The following is a 17,332-nucleotide window of genomic DNA, read 5'->3' as shown; positions in this document are numbered from 1 at the left end:
TCACTTGTTGATTTCGTTACGTCTCCTTTTCCTACTGTAATTCGCTTCCCTCATGCATGTCGTCTTCATTTTATGCTTGATCTATGTATTTAGAAATGAATAGATGTAATGACAGCACCAGGGCTCGCTGCCGTTTTTTGGTCTTCTCGTTTTTCGAGTCGACTGTGCAGTGGTTATTACATTCAGAATTTACCAGCATAGAACCCGTATCCGAAATACTTTTGCCGTAGCTGCGTGCGGGGTTTGGGGTTTTTGCCTTGAAGGGGTGTGTTTTTCACTGGAGTTCTGAGGCCTGAGATTTTTTTTCAAAGCCATCAAAATCGCTCAGACTGACCGCGTCGCTCGTATTTTCATAGCAAGGTCGCGCGGCCAGTAAAAATATCGATTAAAGTGAGTTGCGTGTTTGGCATGAGTGGAAAGTCCTCACGCCCGATGTCGGAGGTACCAATATTTTTTCTCTGTCTCCCCCCACTGATCGGAGGGCATCCTCACAGTCTGTTTTTTCAGGCGGTGGTTTACCCGGTTTTACCGGCTACAGCGAGGCTGTGCCCCTGGAGGCTTTCCTCTTATGGGTTTTGACTCCCTTCTTATCGACCCACGGGCGTCCCCAGAGGGAACCGACCCTGTCATGAGACGCACAGTCGAACACATATTTAAGTGGAAAGGGGACAGTTCGCTCGCGTCGAATACAGTCGGTACCTTGAGCGGTCCCTCGAGTCTTCCATCTGTAAAGACTCGGTGAGCCACGCCTTTGGGGTGATGCGGAGTATCATCGATCCTAGTGATATGATGTAAATACCCCCGACCTTGATCCTAAGGCCTAAGGTTGCTTCAACGCTTATGGAATCACAGGCATCGGGATCCAAAGCAACCCCGTTGGCACGTCTCTTCCTGTCCGTCCGAATGCGGAGTGGGGTGCAGAGCGCGCAAACAGCATTGATGGGCAGATGTTGGTCAGCCCAGTCAGCATAATGTAATGATGCAAAGTTATGTGGACGGTCAATATTGGTATTTGATGGTATGATGTACACTGCTATTGCTGTTGGTTCAATGTCAATGATGTGGTTGTAAAGATATATCCCACTCTACGATTGTCATACAGTGTCATAGTTAGCATGTTGTATTATGTGTCGCTATGTGAATGCTATACATATCGAGTCATAATTACCATGGATTATTTATATCACATTTTATGTGGTGTGGTAATTGCCAAGATGTCATGTTATGGGATTGTCATAAACATAGTGGTATATTTGACTTGTTGCCTTGTTTTCTGGTGGTATAATTGGCATATTGCCAGGATGTCGCGTTATGTGATTGTCATAATCATAGTGGTATATTTGACTTGTTTTCTGGTGGTATAAATTGGCATATTGCCAGGATGTCGCGTTATGTGATTGTCATAAACATAGTGGTATATTTGACTTGTTGCCATGTTTTCTGGTGGTATAATTGGCATATTGCCAGGATGTCATGTTATGGGATTGTCATAAACATAGTGGTATATGTGACATGATGCCATGTTTTCACGTGGTATAATTGGCATATTGCCAGGTCGCCACGTTATGCGATTGTCATACACATAGTTGCATAATTGGCATGTTGACATGTCATTTGATGTGATTGTCATTAAGATAGTATTTGATGGTGTGATGTACACTACTGTAATTGCAATGCTGTTTTATCATTTTATAGACTTTACTCATTAGCATAATGTAATGATGCAAAGTTATGTGATTGCCAATGTCAATGATTAGGTTGCAATGATATATCCCACTTTATTATTGTCATACAGTGTCGTAGTTAGCATGTTGTAATAATGCGTCACTATGTGAATGCTGTACATATGTCATAATTATCATGAATTATTTATATCACATTTTATGTGGTGTGGTAATAGAATGTAGTAATAATGTTCTGTTATGTGATTGTCTTGTCACAGTATGTGGTTGTTATGAACACCATATTGTATTTGGCATGGTAAAATATGATGTAATGTTATATTATTGCCATACACACTATATCACAAATGTATTTGTATGTGATGTATTGTTTACTTTACAGGTAAACTATCATACAATGAGTGTTAGTGAACTAAATTTACTTTTAGAATGTAGGGAAGAATCTACATGAACCAATTTGTTATGCCAATTACATTACCACTACACTACACTTGGTTTTATAATCTTGTACAGTAAATGTATTTGTAGGTAATCAGGAAATACTATTATTTTTATTGTATAGAAAAACTCGACACCACTACATTATGCATGTCAGTATGGGGGTATTGCTATGGTGAAGACATGTCTGAATCAAGGAGCAGATTTATATGCCAGGAGAACGGTGAGAATCATGTATAATTACAGTCACTACACAATGATTATATGTAGGTCATACAAGGTCAGAGATGGAGGTAACCATTAAATAATAACCTTATGTTTGTGAATTTAACTCAGTGACTGATATTAGAATAATGATAACTAAATATCATACATGTTCAGTCTCACTACATAGTAGTGTAATATTTCAAACATGTGTAATTCACATTTTATATTGAAAGATTAGCAACATTACTCTTATCAGAACTTGTTAATGTTGCGTTAACAAATTAGTACAATCCTAAATTATAGTAACTTGTGGTGGAATTGTTTCTATTAAATTAGGAAGCAGCAATATTTTCACAACATTTTGAGACTGCCATTTGAAATGCTATGCAGTTATCGCATATAAATTCCACTTGGGACCGTATGTAATGGTAGTTTAAAACATAATAGTATTTTTTCGGTAATCCACAGATTACTCAGTCTCTAATGAATGAAATATCTTTTACTTTAAGTGCCGAATGCAAACCATTGATTTCATAATTGCGTTTTGTTGGTCTCGGTAGTCTACATGGAAAAAATTATTTTAATATTTTTGGTTTTAGGTTTGCTCTCTAAGTGTGATTAATTATAAAGTTGACATTTAGAAAACACTATATTACAGTCTATCATGCATAAAGCTTGAATTTGTTAACATTTATGTAAATTAATAAAACAGATTATGACATCGATTTTAATGATTATATCATCATGCATGGTTGGTGTCTCTATTCTGTATTTTACCGTCCAGAAAGTGTAGGTACAATGAACCTTTGAAGTAAAATGACATTTTTTCTCTATATGCAGGGTTTAATTTAAAAACAAATAATAATGAGTAAAAAAATGTAATATTGCATTTATAATTTCATGTCATTTTGAGAACCCAATCTTATAAGCCTATAAACTAGAGCTTTTACATCGCTATACTCTTATAAGCCTATAAACTAGAGCTTTTACATCACTATACTCTTATAAGCCTATAAACTAGAGCATTTACATCGCTATGCTCTTATAAGCCTATAAACAAGAGCTTTTACATCACTATACTCTTATAAGCCTATAAACTAAAGATTTTACATCGCTATACTCTTATAAGCCTATAAACTAGAGCTGTTACATCACTATACTCTTATAAGCCTATAAACTAGAGCTTTTACATCGCTATGCTCTTATAAGCCTATAAACTAAAGATTTTGCATCGCTATGCTCTTATAAGCCTATAAACTAGAGCTTTTACATCGCTATACTCTTATAAGCCTATAAACTAGAGCTTTTGCATCGCTATACTCTTATAAGCCTATAAACTAGAGCTTGTACATCGCTATACTCTTATAAGCCTATAAACTAGAGATTTTGCATCGCTATACTCTTATAAGCCTATAAACTGGAGCTTTTACATCGCTATACTCTTATAAGCCTATAAACTAGAGCTTTTACATCGCTATGCTCTTATAAGCCTATAAACTAGAGCTTTTACATCGCTATACTCTTATAAGCCTATAAACTAGAGATTTTACATCGCTATGCTCATTTAAGCCTATAAACTAGAGCTTTTACATCGCTATGCTCTTATAAGCCTATAAACTAGAGCTTTTACATCACTATACTCTTATAAGCCTATAAACTAGAGCTTTTACATCGCTATGCTCTTATAAGCCTATAAACTAGAGCTTTTACATCGCTATACTCATATAAGTCTATAAACTAGAGCTTTTACATCGCTATGCACTTATAAGCCTATAAACTAGAGCTTGTACATCGCTATACTCTTATAAGCCTATAAACTAGAGATTTTGCATCGCTATACTCTTATAAGCCTATAAACTAGAGCTTTTACATCGCTATGCTCTTATAAGCCTATAAACTAGTGCTTTTACATCGCTATACTCTTATAAGCCTATAAACTAGAGCTTTTACATCGCTATGCTCTTATAAGCCTATAAACTAGAGCTTTTACATCTCTATGCTCTTATAAGCCTATAAACTAGAGCTTTTACATCGATCATACTCTTATAAGCCTATAAACTGGAGCTTTTACATCGCTATACTCTTATAAGCCTATAAACTAGAGCTTTTACATCGCTATGCTCTTATAAGCCCATAAACTAGAGCTTTTACATCGCTATACTCTTATAAGCCTACAAACTAGAGATTTTACAACGCAATGCTCTTTTAAGCCTATAAACAGAGCTTTTACATCGCTATGCTCTTATAAGCCTATAAACTAGAGCTTTTACATCACTATACTCTTATAAGCCTATAAACTAGAGCTTTTACATCGCTATGCTCTTATAAGCCTATAAACTAGAGCTTTTACATCGCTATACTCATATAAGCCTATAAACTAGAGCTTTTACATCGCTATGCACTTATAAGCCTATAAACTAGAGCTTGTACATCGCTATACTCTTATAAGCCTATAAACTGAAGCTTTTACATCGCTATACTCTTATAAGCCTATAAACTAGAGCTTTTACATCGCTATGCTCTTATAAGCCTATACACTAGAGCTTTTACATCACTATACTCTTATAAGCCTATAAACTAGAGCTTTTACATCGATATACTCTTATAAGCCTATAAACTAGAGCTTTTACATCGCTATGCTCTTATAAGCCTATAAACTAGAGCTTTTACATCGCTATACTCTTATAAGCCTATAAACTAGAGATTTTACATCGCTATGCTCTTTTAAGCCTATAAACTAGAGCTTTTACATCGCTATGCTCTTATAAGCCTAGAAACTAGAGCTTTTACATCACTATAACTTATTAGCCTATAAACTACAGCTTTTACATCGCTATGCTCTTATAAGCCTATAAACTAGAGATTTTGCATCGCTATACTCTTATAAGCCTATAAACTAGAGATTTTGCATCGCTATACTCTTATAAGCCTATAAACTAGAGCTTTTACATCGCTATGCTCTTATAAGCCTATAAACTAGAGCTTTTACATCGCTATGCTCTTATAAGCCTATAAACTAGAGCTTTTACATCGCTATACTCATATAAGCCTATAAACTAGAGCTTTTACATCGCTATGCACTTATAAGCCTATAAACTAGAGCTTGTACATCGCTATACTCTTATAAGCCTATAAACTGGAGCTTTTACATCGCTATACTCTTATAAGCCTATAAACTAGAGCTTTTACATCGCTATGCTCTTATAAGCCCATAAACTAGAGCTTTTACATTGCTATACTCTTATAAGCCTATACACTAGAGCTTTTACATCGCTATACTCTTATAAGCCTATAAACTAGAGCTTTTACATCACTATGCTCTTATAAGCCTATAAACTAGAGCTTTTACATCGCTATGCTCTTATAAGCCTATAAACTAGAGCTTTTACATCGCTATACTCTTATAAGCCTATAAACTAGAGCTTTTACATCGCTATACTCTTATAAGCCTATAAACTGGAGCTTTTACATCGCTATACTCTTATAAGCCTATAAACTAGAGCTTTTACATCGCTATGCTCTTATAAGCCTATAAACTGGAGCTTTTACATCGCTATACTCTTATAAGCCTATAAACTAGAGCTTTTACATCGCTATACTCTTATAAGCCTATAAACTGGAGCTTTTACATCACTATACTCTTATAAGCCCATAAACTAGAGCTTTTACATCGCTATGCTCTTATAAGCCTATACACTAGAGCTTTTACATCACTATACTCTTATAAGCCTATAAACTAGAGATTTTACATCGCTATGCTCTTTTAAGCCTATAAACTAGAGCTTTTACATCGCTATGCTCTTATAAGCCTAGAAACTAGAGCTTTTACATCACTATACTCTTATTAGCCTATAAACTACAGCTTTTACATCGCTATGCTCTTATAAGCCTATAAACTAGAGATTTTGCATCGCTATACTCTTATAAGCCTATAAACTAGAGCTTTTACATCGCTATACTCTTATAAGCCTATAAACTAGAGATTTTACATCGCTATGCTCTTTTAAGCCTATAAACTAGAGCATTTACATCGCTATGCTCTTATAAGCCTATAAACTAGAGCTTTTACATCACTATACTCTTATAAGCCTATAAACTAAAGATTTTACATCACTATACTATTATAAGCCTATAAACTAGAGCTTTTACATCGCTATACTCTTATAAGCCTATAAACTAGAGCTATTACATCACTATACTCTTATAAGCCTATAAACTAGAGCTTTTACATCGCTATACTCTTATAAGCCTATAAACTAGAGCTTTTACATCACTATACTCTTATAAGCCTATAAACTAGAGGTTTTACATCACTATGCTCTTATAAGCCTATAAACTAGAGATTTTGCATCGCTATACCCTTATAAGCCTATAAACTAGAGATTTTGCATCGCTATACTCTTATAAGCCTATAAACTAGAGCTTGTACATCGCTATACTCTTATAAGCCTATAAACTAGAGCTTTTACATCGCCATACTCTTATAAGCCTATAAACTAGAGCTTTTACATCGCCATACTCTTATAAGCCTATAAACTAGAGCTTGTACATCGCTATACTCTTATAAGCCTATAAACTAGAGCTTTTACATCGCTATACACTTATACGCCTATAAACTAGAGCTTTTACATCGCCATACTCTTATAAGCCTATAAACTGGAGCTTTTACATCGCTATACTCTTATAAGCCTATAAACTAGAGCTTTTGCATCGCTATACTCTTATAAGCCTATAAACTAGAGCTTGTACATCGCTATACTCTTATAAGCCTATAAACTAGAGCTTTTACATCGCCATACTCTTATAAGCCTATAAACTAGAGCTTTTACATCGCCATACTCTTATAAGCCTATAAACTAGAGCTTGTACATCGCTATACTCTTATAAGCCTATAAACTAGAGCTTTTACATCGCTATACACTTATACGCCTATAAACTAGAGCTTTTACATCGCCACACTCTTATAAGCCTATAAACTGGAGCTTTTACATCGCAATACTCTTATAAGCCTATAAACTAGAGCTTTTACATCGCTATACTCTTATAAGCCTATAAACTAGAGCTTTTACATCGCTATGCTCTTATAAGCCTATAAACTAGAGCTTTTACATCACTATGCTCTTATAAGCCTATAAACTAGAGCTTTTACATCAATATACCCCTTTTAAAATTCACACATTCAGGTAATGTACCTGGTATATCGATTTGGTCATGTGTACCGGTATAAGCTACTATCTTCATTTTTGATTTGTAAAAAGAGGGTGTAATTGTAATATTTAGTTTTGATTATAATTTACTATTACTTGATTTTGTATTTATATTTATAGGACAATGCATCTGTTTTACATTCTGCTTGTACTGGTATCCACGACGATGTCTTGACTTTTTTACTGGAGAAAGGATTGAAAATTGAAGATAAAGATAAGGTACCAATGTTTTTAATCACATTACATAGAATATTGATTCTAGACACGTCACCATTGGGGAATACCTAGGTCTAATAGTGTAGTATGAGTGGACAATATTCAAATGGTATTTTGTACGTAAGATTTTTGCAAACAGACAAGACATCCTATGAGATTCTGTGTCTATGGTCTGTCTCAGCACTTAAGCCTTTTTATTAAAATACAGAACTGTGCCTTAGTTTTTCTTGTGTCCATGCAGATTGAGGAGAATAGGTAAGAACTTAATTGTTCCACAGTCATTGGGTACAATGACAAGATTTGTTAATATATTGCAAGTCTATTTCTAAGTTTTACTGTAATGTCAGTTTTGCTATGCTTATGACCATTTTTACTTGAGGCTGGTGCCATAGTCGAGTTTCATGATGCGAAAGACTGATAGGACGAGCATGCATAGTGCGTATATGCGTGAAGTTCCTAATCTGCATAAAAAGGAGCCAGGTGCAAACATTTGGGGGGGGTGTCCTTGAGAAGTGCCGCGATTCACTATATATGTAGCATATCAAGTATGAATTGTGACAATGTCCATTGACTGTCAGTAAGCCGACAGCAAACCTTGAACCGAAATAAAGAGGCAAGTCGTATGATTTCACAAACGTTTGCTCAGTGACAACCATATGACATTCCAAGTGTATCCGTGCATGACAACGAAGATGGTAGCGCCCATCGAGTCGGCTGTTTGACATTAACCCGATTTCACAATACAATATCGTCTTGTGTTTGTGAATAGTGGTTGTGATTACTTGATTATCAGCCTGGCAAATGATGATCCCTGTGTTACATGCTTACCAATGAGCTGAAATACATTGAGATGACAGAGCGCTGTTATGTATAGACCTGTTGACCATTGATACTGTTTCATTGCGTGGACATTGCCTGAACATGTTTAATTAATACCATGGTGATATTGTGTTACTTGGATTGTGTCAACAGTTGTGTGTAATTGCAGGGCTCTATAAATCTACTATAACAGCATACATGGGAGTGTATAATTGTTTGGCAGTAATGCACCAGATCTCTTGTGTTAACTAAGACATAGAGGTTGCATCGTTAAGTGTAGTTGTACCAGATAACTAGGATTGTTTTGATGTTTACCCAGCACATTACATTGATTTTTGTTGCGAGCATTCAGTCATACTCGGTTATCATTGGTGGGTTGGTTGATAAGAAATCTCAGTACAAGAGAATTCTTGTGAGAGTAGCGGTGTTATTCTATGTGCAGTCGGCAATACTCTCACCAAGTTGTTAGTCCCCGTTTGGACGCAGTCCGAAAACGGGGACTTATGTTTTGACCTTCGTGTGTCCGTGCGTGCGTGTGTGCGTGCGTGCGTGCGTCTGTGCGTGCGTCCGGACCTGTATCTTAGAAATGCCTGGACCAATCACAATAAAACTTCACACATACATCGTACATGATATCAGAGGTCGATATCACTCATAGTATGGTCAATGTTTGGTTTTTACCCTCACAGTCCACCTCTACATGTGTATATGACATCAGAGGTCGATATCACTCATAGTATGATCAATGTTTGGTTTTTACCCTCGCAGTCCACCTCTATATGACATCAGAGGTTGATATCACTCATAGTATGGTCAATGTTTGGTTTTTACCCTCACAGTCCACCTCTATATGACATCAGAGGTTGATATCACTCATAGTATGGTCAATGTTTGGTTTTTACCCTCGCAGTCCACCTCTATATGACATCAGAGGTTGATATCACTCATAGTATGGTCAATGTTTGGTTTTTACCCTCACAGTCCACCTCTATATGACTTCACAGGTTGATATCACTCATAGTATGGTCAACGTTTGTTTTTTACCCTCACAGTCCACCTCTATATGACATCAAAGGTTGTTATTACTCATAGTATGGTCAATGTTTGGTTTTTATTCTCACAATCCACCTCTGTTTGACATCAGAGGTTGATATCACTCATAGTATGGTCAATGTTTGGTTTTTACCCTCGCAGTCCACCTCTATATGACATCAGAGGTTGATATCACTCATAGTATGGTCAATGTTTGGTTTTTACCCTCACAGTCCACCTCTATATGACTTCACAGGTTGATATCATTCATAGTATGGTCAACGTTTGTTTTTTACCCTCACAGTCCACCTCTATATGACATCAAAGGTTGTTATTACTCATAGTATGGTCAATGTTTGTTTTTTATTCTTTAATGAGTTGAACATTGAACACTAGTTTATAATACTACAATACTAACCTGCAGTAAATGCACCATTACTGATTAGCTATAATATAAATTTGTGTTAGCTAGTTCATCTACTTACTTTGATTCAGGCTTTAATTACTGCATCTACTTAATTTTTTACTGTGAGAACCATGTTGTACCTGACTGCCATCCTCGACATACATATCGAAGTAGGCTATGTCAATTACATATCCAACTGGAACACCCTACAACCGCACATTACAAGGTCATACAATTGTCATGACTGCTTCTGACTCTGTGCAGTACGTGCGTATCTCCAATATTCTGTAAACACATCTCACTTGAGACAGAGCTTTGCTTTTCAATTCATCAATGGTGACTACCTAACCGCCAGAAGCTTTCACACATGAGTTGCAAATACACTTTGCTCGGAGTGGTGTACCTAACATCACTCAATTCACCAGCCATAGCTTCCGAATAAATGAGCGATGCTTACAAAATTTATATTAAAACACTGGAATAAGGGTACAACATTACTCGGACCCTCAACTATCGAATTATTCATATGTACAATTTTCACAAAATCACATACATTAGTCATGCCAGGCAGACCCTATTGTTACTTTATTCGCACCCCTTTTGTTTATAATTAATTCATATTAGTTTTTAAATTACCATATCGCATTCCATTTTGACTCAATGCATCGTTCTATTTGCTCTATTTGTATGTACTTTACCATTTGTTGCACACAATGTGCATCTTCTCTTCACAAAACTTTTGAAAGCATTTAATTTGACTTTGTTCGTCATTTCACTCGCATTTGGTATTCGCTTTATTATTCGTGCATTCACTGTGCACAGAACTTGTATTTTGAGTACTTCAGATACTTTTTGCAATATTGTCACATTTGTAGATTGTTTTGATATGTTCTAATCTGAATTTTATTCTTGTTTTATCATTTGATTAGCATCCATGCTATCATCTCATCAAGCTGGAATTAAATGTTGTTTGCATGACTTGAATTTGCTTGTCATGCTTGTTGTTCTCTTTATAATTGTGGTGCTGTCACTGCAGCATAAAGGCATACTTGGGGGTACCACAGTGTTCTTGCCGCAGTGTTATTCTAAATTGCAACTCGTACTGTGGCAACAAGTCTTACGACGCATACTTGTAAGCTTGCCGCAGTGATCGACCACCAAACTCGGGTACCACATTTTCCATATCACGATGTAACTCAAACCTGCGAATTGCATCATTGGTTCGGCTGCTACGATGACTGCAGGCGAAGGTGTGATGCTTCCCCAATACCTACCTCCTGGCATCCTTGTCTCTGTGTCGTTTCTTTGGGTTTTATCCCACTTGATTTAACTAGTCCCTTCAGTGTTAACTGAGTTATATAGTTTAATCAATAGTTGAATAACAAAATTAACTTTGAAATATAAAGAGGTATTTATTTACGATATTCATCTGAACATCCGGGTCACGGATCACGCCTCGTTTGCGTGACCACACCGTTTTATCCCACTTGATTTAACTAGTCCCTTCAGTGTTAACTGAGTTATATAGTTTAATCAATAGTTGAATAACAAAATTAACTTTGAAATATAAAGAGATATTTATTTACGATATTCATCTGAACATTTGTTTCAAACAAGCCTATTTTCCCATTGAACTTATTTTAAATCAAATGGATAAGAAGTAATTCTCTTTGGTTATGTTATTGGAAATGACATTGGTTTATTTATTCCAGTTTATAATCTGAGAAATGAAATAAACCTTTAAAGGTTACACACATCTAACATTATCGAGGAAATTTCAATATTGAACTTTAGATTGTGGTTTAGATTGTGATTCACACAGATTGACTTAGTGTATTGTGCAATGTGAATGTGGAATAGTTAATACATGAACAGGTTTCAGATCATTTTGTCTCCTGAAAGAAACATTAAAATATCATTATGATAACACTATTCTTGCCCTATACCTTGTATCAGTGTAAACAAGATAATTAATCACATTGTGTTATATCTTTACAGAATTCATATACACCATTACATTACGCTACTTATCATGGCAAGAACATAGAAGTCGTGAATGTTTTACTCAGAAACAATTGTAACATTGAAGCAAAGTCATCGGTAATTATCTGATTTGTATTTTTTAGTACGGGTATGTTTGTATGTAAGTTATTACAGTTTTAAGCGTATGTCTGGTGATGTATTGAGTTCTGTGTTTAGCATTTTTATTAAAATGCTCCCATGAATGTAAATATAGGTTTTGAATGTGATATCTACAGAAACAATGCAAAATAGAAGTAAACATTAAATAAATACTACTCATTAAATTAGAAAGTGTGTAAAAGTATAAAATATCCCTACTGTAACATCACATGGCGACAGTATACGACTTGTTCATGTATGTGTGTGTAGGTATGTATTGTTTGTGTCAACCTTAAGTATAAGAGAAGTTCCATAAAACGTATCACAATTTAATATGATTATTGTATCCATACCATGTGGTCGGTATAGGAACATGGGCAATACAAATTTGGAACGTGGAAAACAAATTATCACATGAAAACTTCTTTCAAGAATAATGGATAAGTGATGTAGAAGGATCAGTACACCAAAGTTCAAATTTTTCCTGACTTTGGTGCCAAAATATGTGTCTACCCTTACCCTGGGTGAATGTAGCACATATACTCAATGAGGTCAATGTCACACTTCACAATTAATTCACGATTGAATGTGACATTTTGGGGATCTTAATGAAGATTGACAGGTGTTAGTATTTGATTCTGCATGTAACTTGTCTGACTGCGTCCATGATTCTCAAATCTCCATTTCTGCCCAAATCATTTTAATTAGATCAAACATATTTACACTTTCTGTTTGTAAGCGTCAACACTGATTGGCGATTGGTGATTGGTGATGTCAATTTTCACTTCTTATTTCAAATTAAATTTTACCATGTAGAAGATACAATGTAGTTTTATTAACACATTCTAACTATAGTTGGTTTTAGTTTATATTGATTGTAATACCACTCAATGTTAATGGTAAATGTTAAAATATAGAAACTTATTCGTTTAACCAAATTGTACTGTTGATCCCTGTCATGCTTTTGCACCTGTATTGTACCACTTTGAAACAGAACATTACAATGTAATTCCAGCAATTATTTTTGAAAATGTTGTATCTGTTGTGTAAAAGTCATCAACTAAATGTAATTCTATTACGTGTTGGTATGAATCACATACAATTACCGGTATACAATTGTTTAAACATTACCGGTACTAACACAAATCATTGTATATTATGCTGCATTACACAGGATGGGGAGACAGCTTTGTTTCTAGCAAGCTGGAAAGGAAACGCTGACATCGTCAGACTGCTCATCCAATCAGGCGCCAATCTAGGAGTCACGGCAGTAAGTAAAATATTTTGGCTTTTCACCTTTGTTCAATATTTTATTCAACAACTAAAGTAGATTTGACATTTATTCATAACTGTGTTATTATCATGATATACACATGTTCTATTGCCACAGACAGTGCGTTGTTTAAATCATTCTAATGTCGGCAATAAGTTGACCCGGTTTTATTTTTGTCAGTGGTTGAAACATGTTTTCATCAGCAACATGGTCACAGTATTCAACTACAAAACAGTGTACATTAAATAGTTGTGATTTAAACACATCACTTTAATAAACTGAAACCAGACTGTCATCCACATATATATTATGTACAAATATTTGTTACATTAAAATAAACTGACATGCCTATTTGTTTTACCAGGAAGGAAAGTCTTGTGTTGATATTGCGCTGGAATGAAATCATGAAGAGACTGTAAAAATACTCCGTGCTGCAATAAGGGAGAAAATGGTGAGAACAATGTCATTGTTATGTAATCAATACTTCATACATATGATCAGTATGAAAATAATTTTTGTGAAAAGACACGGAAAGAGTTTTATGAGTTTAAAATAGTGTAGGTAATACTTCGAACATTTAAATTTAAACAGTGAATTTCTAACCCAACAGGGGCTGACTCTAACCTTGGCTAGACGATCAAATAAATATTGTGATTAAAGTAGATATTACATCAAATTATTAATAAATATAATACACAGCATGATCAAATCAGTGACAGAACTAAGACTGTTTCTTGGTGTTATGTTTCATCATTGACCAATTTTGTTTATCATTGTTTTTCTCTCTATAGAACTGAAGATGCACAACACATATATCAACTTGGTGTAAAATGAAGCCATCTTCGATTTATGGTGCTGAATGATTTAACGCTAATTTGTTTTCAACATCAGTTAAGTCTAAATGTATTGAAATATTAGCATAAATATTTCAACAACAATGACAGGTCTCATGCCACTAATCAATCAATGGCTGCTCGTAGCCCCTCAATTTAAATGCCTTGCAAGAATCAATGAAATGTTTTAAATATTTTTTTTCTCAGGTGCTTCCTGTTGCGTGATCACCTGGGTCAAAGGTGAGACCAACTTGTGGTCTTTTGTTTACTACTTAGCGACTGTGTACCTGTGAGTTTATTCTGTATGTATTTGGATGTTCTAATCTTGGTGTATTTCTAGTGATTTCTTTAGGTGCAATACAACTACAGTAGGTGTCTCTTGTTTACCTGAGATTTGCAAGAGTTTGAGTTGGCCAACATGTTAGTTTTTTTCAAGTGGTTGATTACTGGCATGTTGATTTCCCATTATTGAGCCATGTTTTCAACTTTGTTCATCATTTTCATATAGCAATCTCGTTGTATGAGCTCTGACAACTTGTATATTTAGTAGATTTCAATTTTCCAATAACAGTTATTATTCATTAACTATTTATTATATTGTTTGCAATTTTGTGTTTACAAAATACTCAGTTTTGAAAAAAACACAAATATTATCAAATTATGAGGTGATGATTTTTACAGTTACAATTTATTTTGAATATGATTACATAGATGAATACATATATCTGCTTAGTTACCTATTCCCATCATTCACTGTATGTCATACTCTAATACACATTTAACAATACATTTATCTGCTTAGTTACCTATTCCCATCATTCACTGTATGTCATACTCTAATACACATTTAACAATATATTTATCTGCTTAGTTACCTATTCCCATCATTCACTTTATGTCATACTCTAATACACATTTAACAATACATTTATCTGCTTAGTTACCTATTCCTATCATTCACTGTACGTCATACTCTAATACACATTTAACAATACATTTATCTGCTTAGTTACCTATTCCCATCATTCACTGTATGTCATACTCTAATACACATTTAACAATACATTTATCTGCTTAGTTACCTATTCCTATCATTCACTGTACGTCATACTCTAATACACATTTAACAATACATTTATCTGCTTAGTTACCTATTCCCATCATTCACTGTATGTCATACTCTAATACACATTTAACAATACATTTATCTGCTTAGTTACCTATTCCCATCATTCACTGTATGTCATACTCTAATACACATTTAACAATACATTTATCTGCTTAGTTACCTATTCCCATCATTCACTGTATGTCATACTCTAATACACATTTAACAATACATTTATCTGCTTAGTTACCTATTCCCATCATTCACTGTATGTCATACTCTAATACACATTTAACAATACATTTATCTGCTTAGTTACCTATTCCCATCATTCACTGTATGTCATACTCTAATACACATTTAACAATACATTTATCTGCTTAGTTACCTATTCCCATCATTCACTGTATGTCATACTCTAATACACATTTAACAATACATTTATCTGCTTAGTTACCTATTCCCATAATTCACTGTATGTCATACTCTAATACACATTTAACAATACATTTATCTGCTTAGTTACCTATTCCCATCATTCACTGTATGTCATACTCTAATACACATTTAACAATACATTTATCTGCTTAGTTACCTATTCCCATCATTCACTGTATGTCATACTCTAATACCCATTTAACACTACATTTATCTGCTTAGTTATCTATTCCCATCATTCACTGTATGTCATACTCTAATACACATTTAACAATACATTTATCTGCTTAGTTACCTATTCCCATCATTCACTGTATGTCATACTCTAATACACATTTAACAATACATTTATCTGCTTAGTTACCTATTCCCATCATTCACTGTACGTCATACTCTATACACATTTAACAATACATTTATCTGCTTAGTTACCTATTCCCATCATTCACTGTATGTCATACTCTAATACACATTTAACAATACATTTATCTGCTTAGTTACCTATTCCCATCATTCACTGTATGTCATACTCTAATACACATTTAACAATACATTTGTATAATGATAACAATACAAGTTTTAATCATTTTGATTATTTAGAAAAGTTCATTCCAGTGATGTATTATTACCAGTGAAATATTCTAATAATATGACAGAACCCCACACCCTCCCCGTGGCTTTCGTTGCGTATGGAAGTTATTTTCACGAGTGATGCCGTGTATCCTGCGGCCGTACTTTCACGAGCGAAAGTACAGCAGAATACACCGCATCTCGAGTGAAAATAACTTCCATACGCAACGAAAGCCACGGGGAGGGTGTGGGGTTCTGTTATTATTACATATGTTCCATACTTTATTATTTCGTATTAAAGAAAGAACGTGCAAACCGGGATGGAATTTAGGTCGGGGAACCCCATTGCCCATTAATATGTTCCAATATAAGTGTTACGCCCTAGCAGCGCGTGTCAGTGTAGAACGCGCCCGGAGAACGCGTGTCACTGTTTGTTTGAAATTAAAATAATCAGACGTCTAATCTGAGTCACTGTCCGAATAAATAACTCGTTGACGTTTAGTTGGGACCACGGCAGAACCAGAACTTGAACTGGACGACTATGATACACAGTTTATGTTGAAGTTAAAAGTTCCGCCACAGAATTGTGCATTGGCAAACATGCCGTGCAACTGCGGTACTCCACAGACGGGATGACTTTCGTCGACAGCGGTTGTCGCTTAGCTGCACGCTACAACTTCGTGTGTGATGTTGCTTGCTGGTCGTGGATTGACTGAGTCTTGATTACCTGTTAAAATGTTGCTTTTTGGCGTTGGTAATTTTTATTTGGAATTGAGTAACGCCGCAACGTCGCCAGCAGAAACCTGGTATCTCGATACTGATGGTTACGGCTGCATAGTAATCGCTGATTGTACTGCTGGTGGATCTTCTGAGAGCCCTTCAAGGTTTATAAAACCCAGTTTCCAGGTGGTCAACATACATTAAGTTCTCCCAATCGTAGTATTCCATGTGATGTACATCTGACATGCCAAAAATGTTGTTG

At 35.1% G+C, this 17,332-nt stretch overlaps 1 protein-coding gene across 2 annotated transcripts in view; it reads left to right on the top strand.

Annotated features, from left to right (window-relative positions):
- LOC102802620 (palmitoyltransferase ZDHHC17-like) overlaps positions 1-13,841 on the top strand; it is a 31,623-nt gene extending 17,782 nt beyond the window's left edge. For both annotated transcript variants that reach the window (XM_078008256.2, XM_006815000.3), the window contains exons 2-6: positions 2,245-2,343; positions 7,655-7,753; positions 12,006-12,107; positions 13,303-13,398; positions 13,766-13,841. In XM_078008256.2, the coding sequence (XP_077864382.1) occupies positions 2,245-2,343; positions 7,655-7,753; positions 12,006-12,107; positions 13,303-13,398; positions 13,766-13,801 (432 nt within the window). In that variant the 3' untranslated portion in view covers positions 13,802-13,841. The remainder of the gene's footprint in view (positions 1-2,244; positions 2,344-7,654; positions 7,754-12,005; positions 12,108-13,302; positions 13,399-13,765) is intronic.
- The last annotated feature ends 3,491 nt before the right edge of the window (positions 13,842-17,332 follow it).

The sequence above is a fragment of the Saccoglossus kowalevskii genome, chromosome 18 (assembly GCF_978046115.1).
Source record: "Saccoglossus kowalevskii chromosome 18, keSacKowa6.1, whole genome shotgun sequence".
NCBI classification, from domain to species: domain Eukaryota; kingdom Metazoa; phylum Hemichordata; class Enteropneusta; family Harrimaniidae; genus Saccoglossus; species Saccoglossus kowalevskii.
The sequence above is the reverse complement of the archived record's forward strand: the minus strand, read 5'-3'. Positions and strand labels throughout refer to the sequence as shown.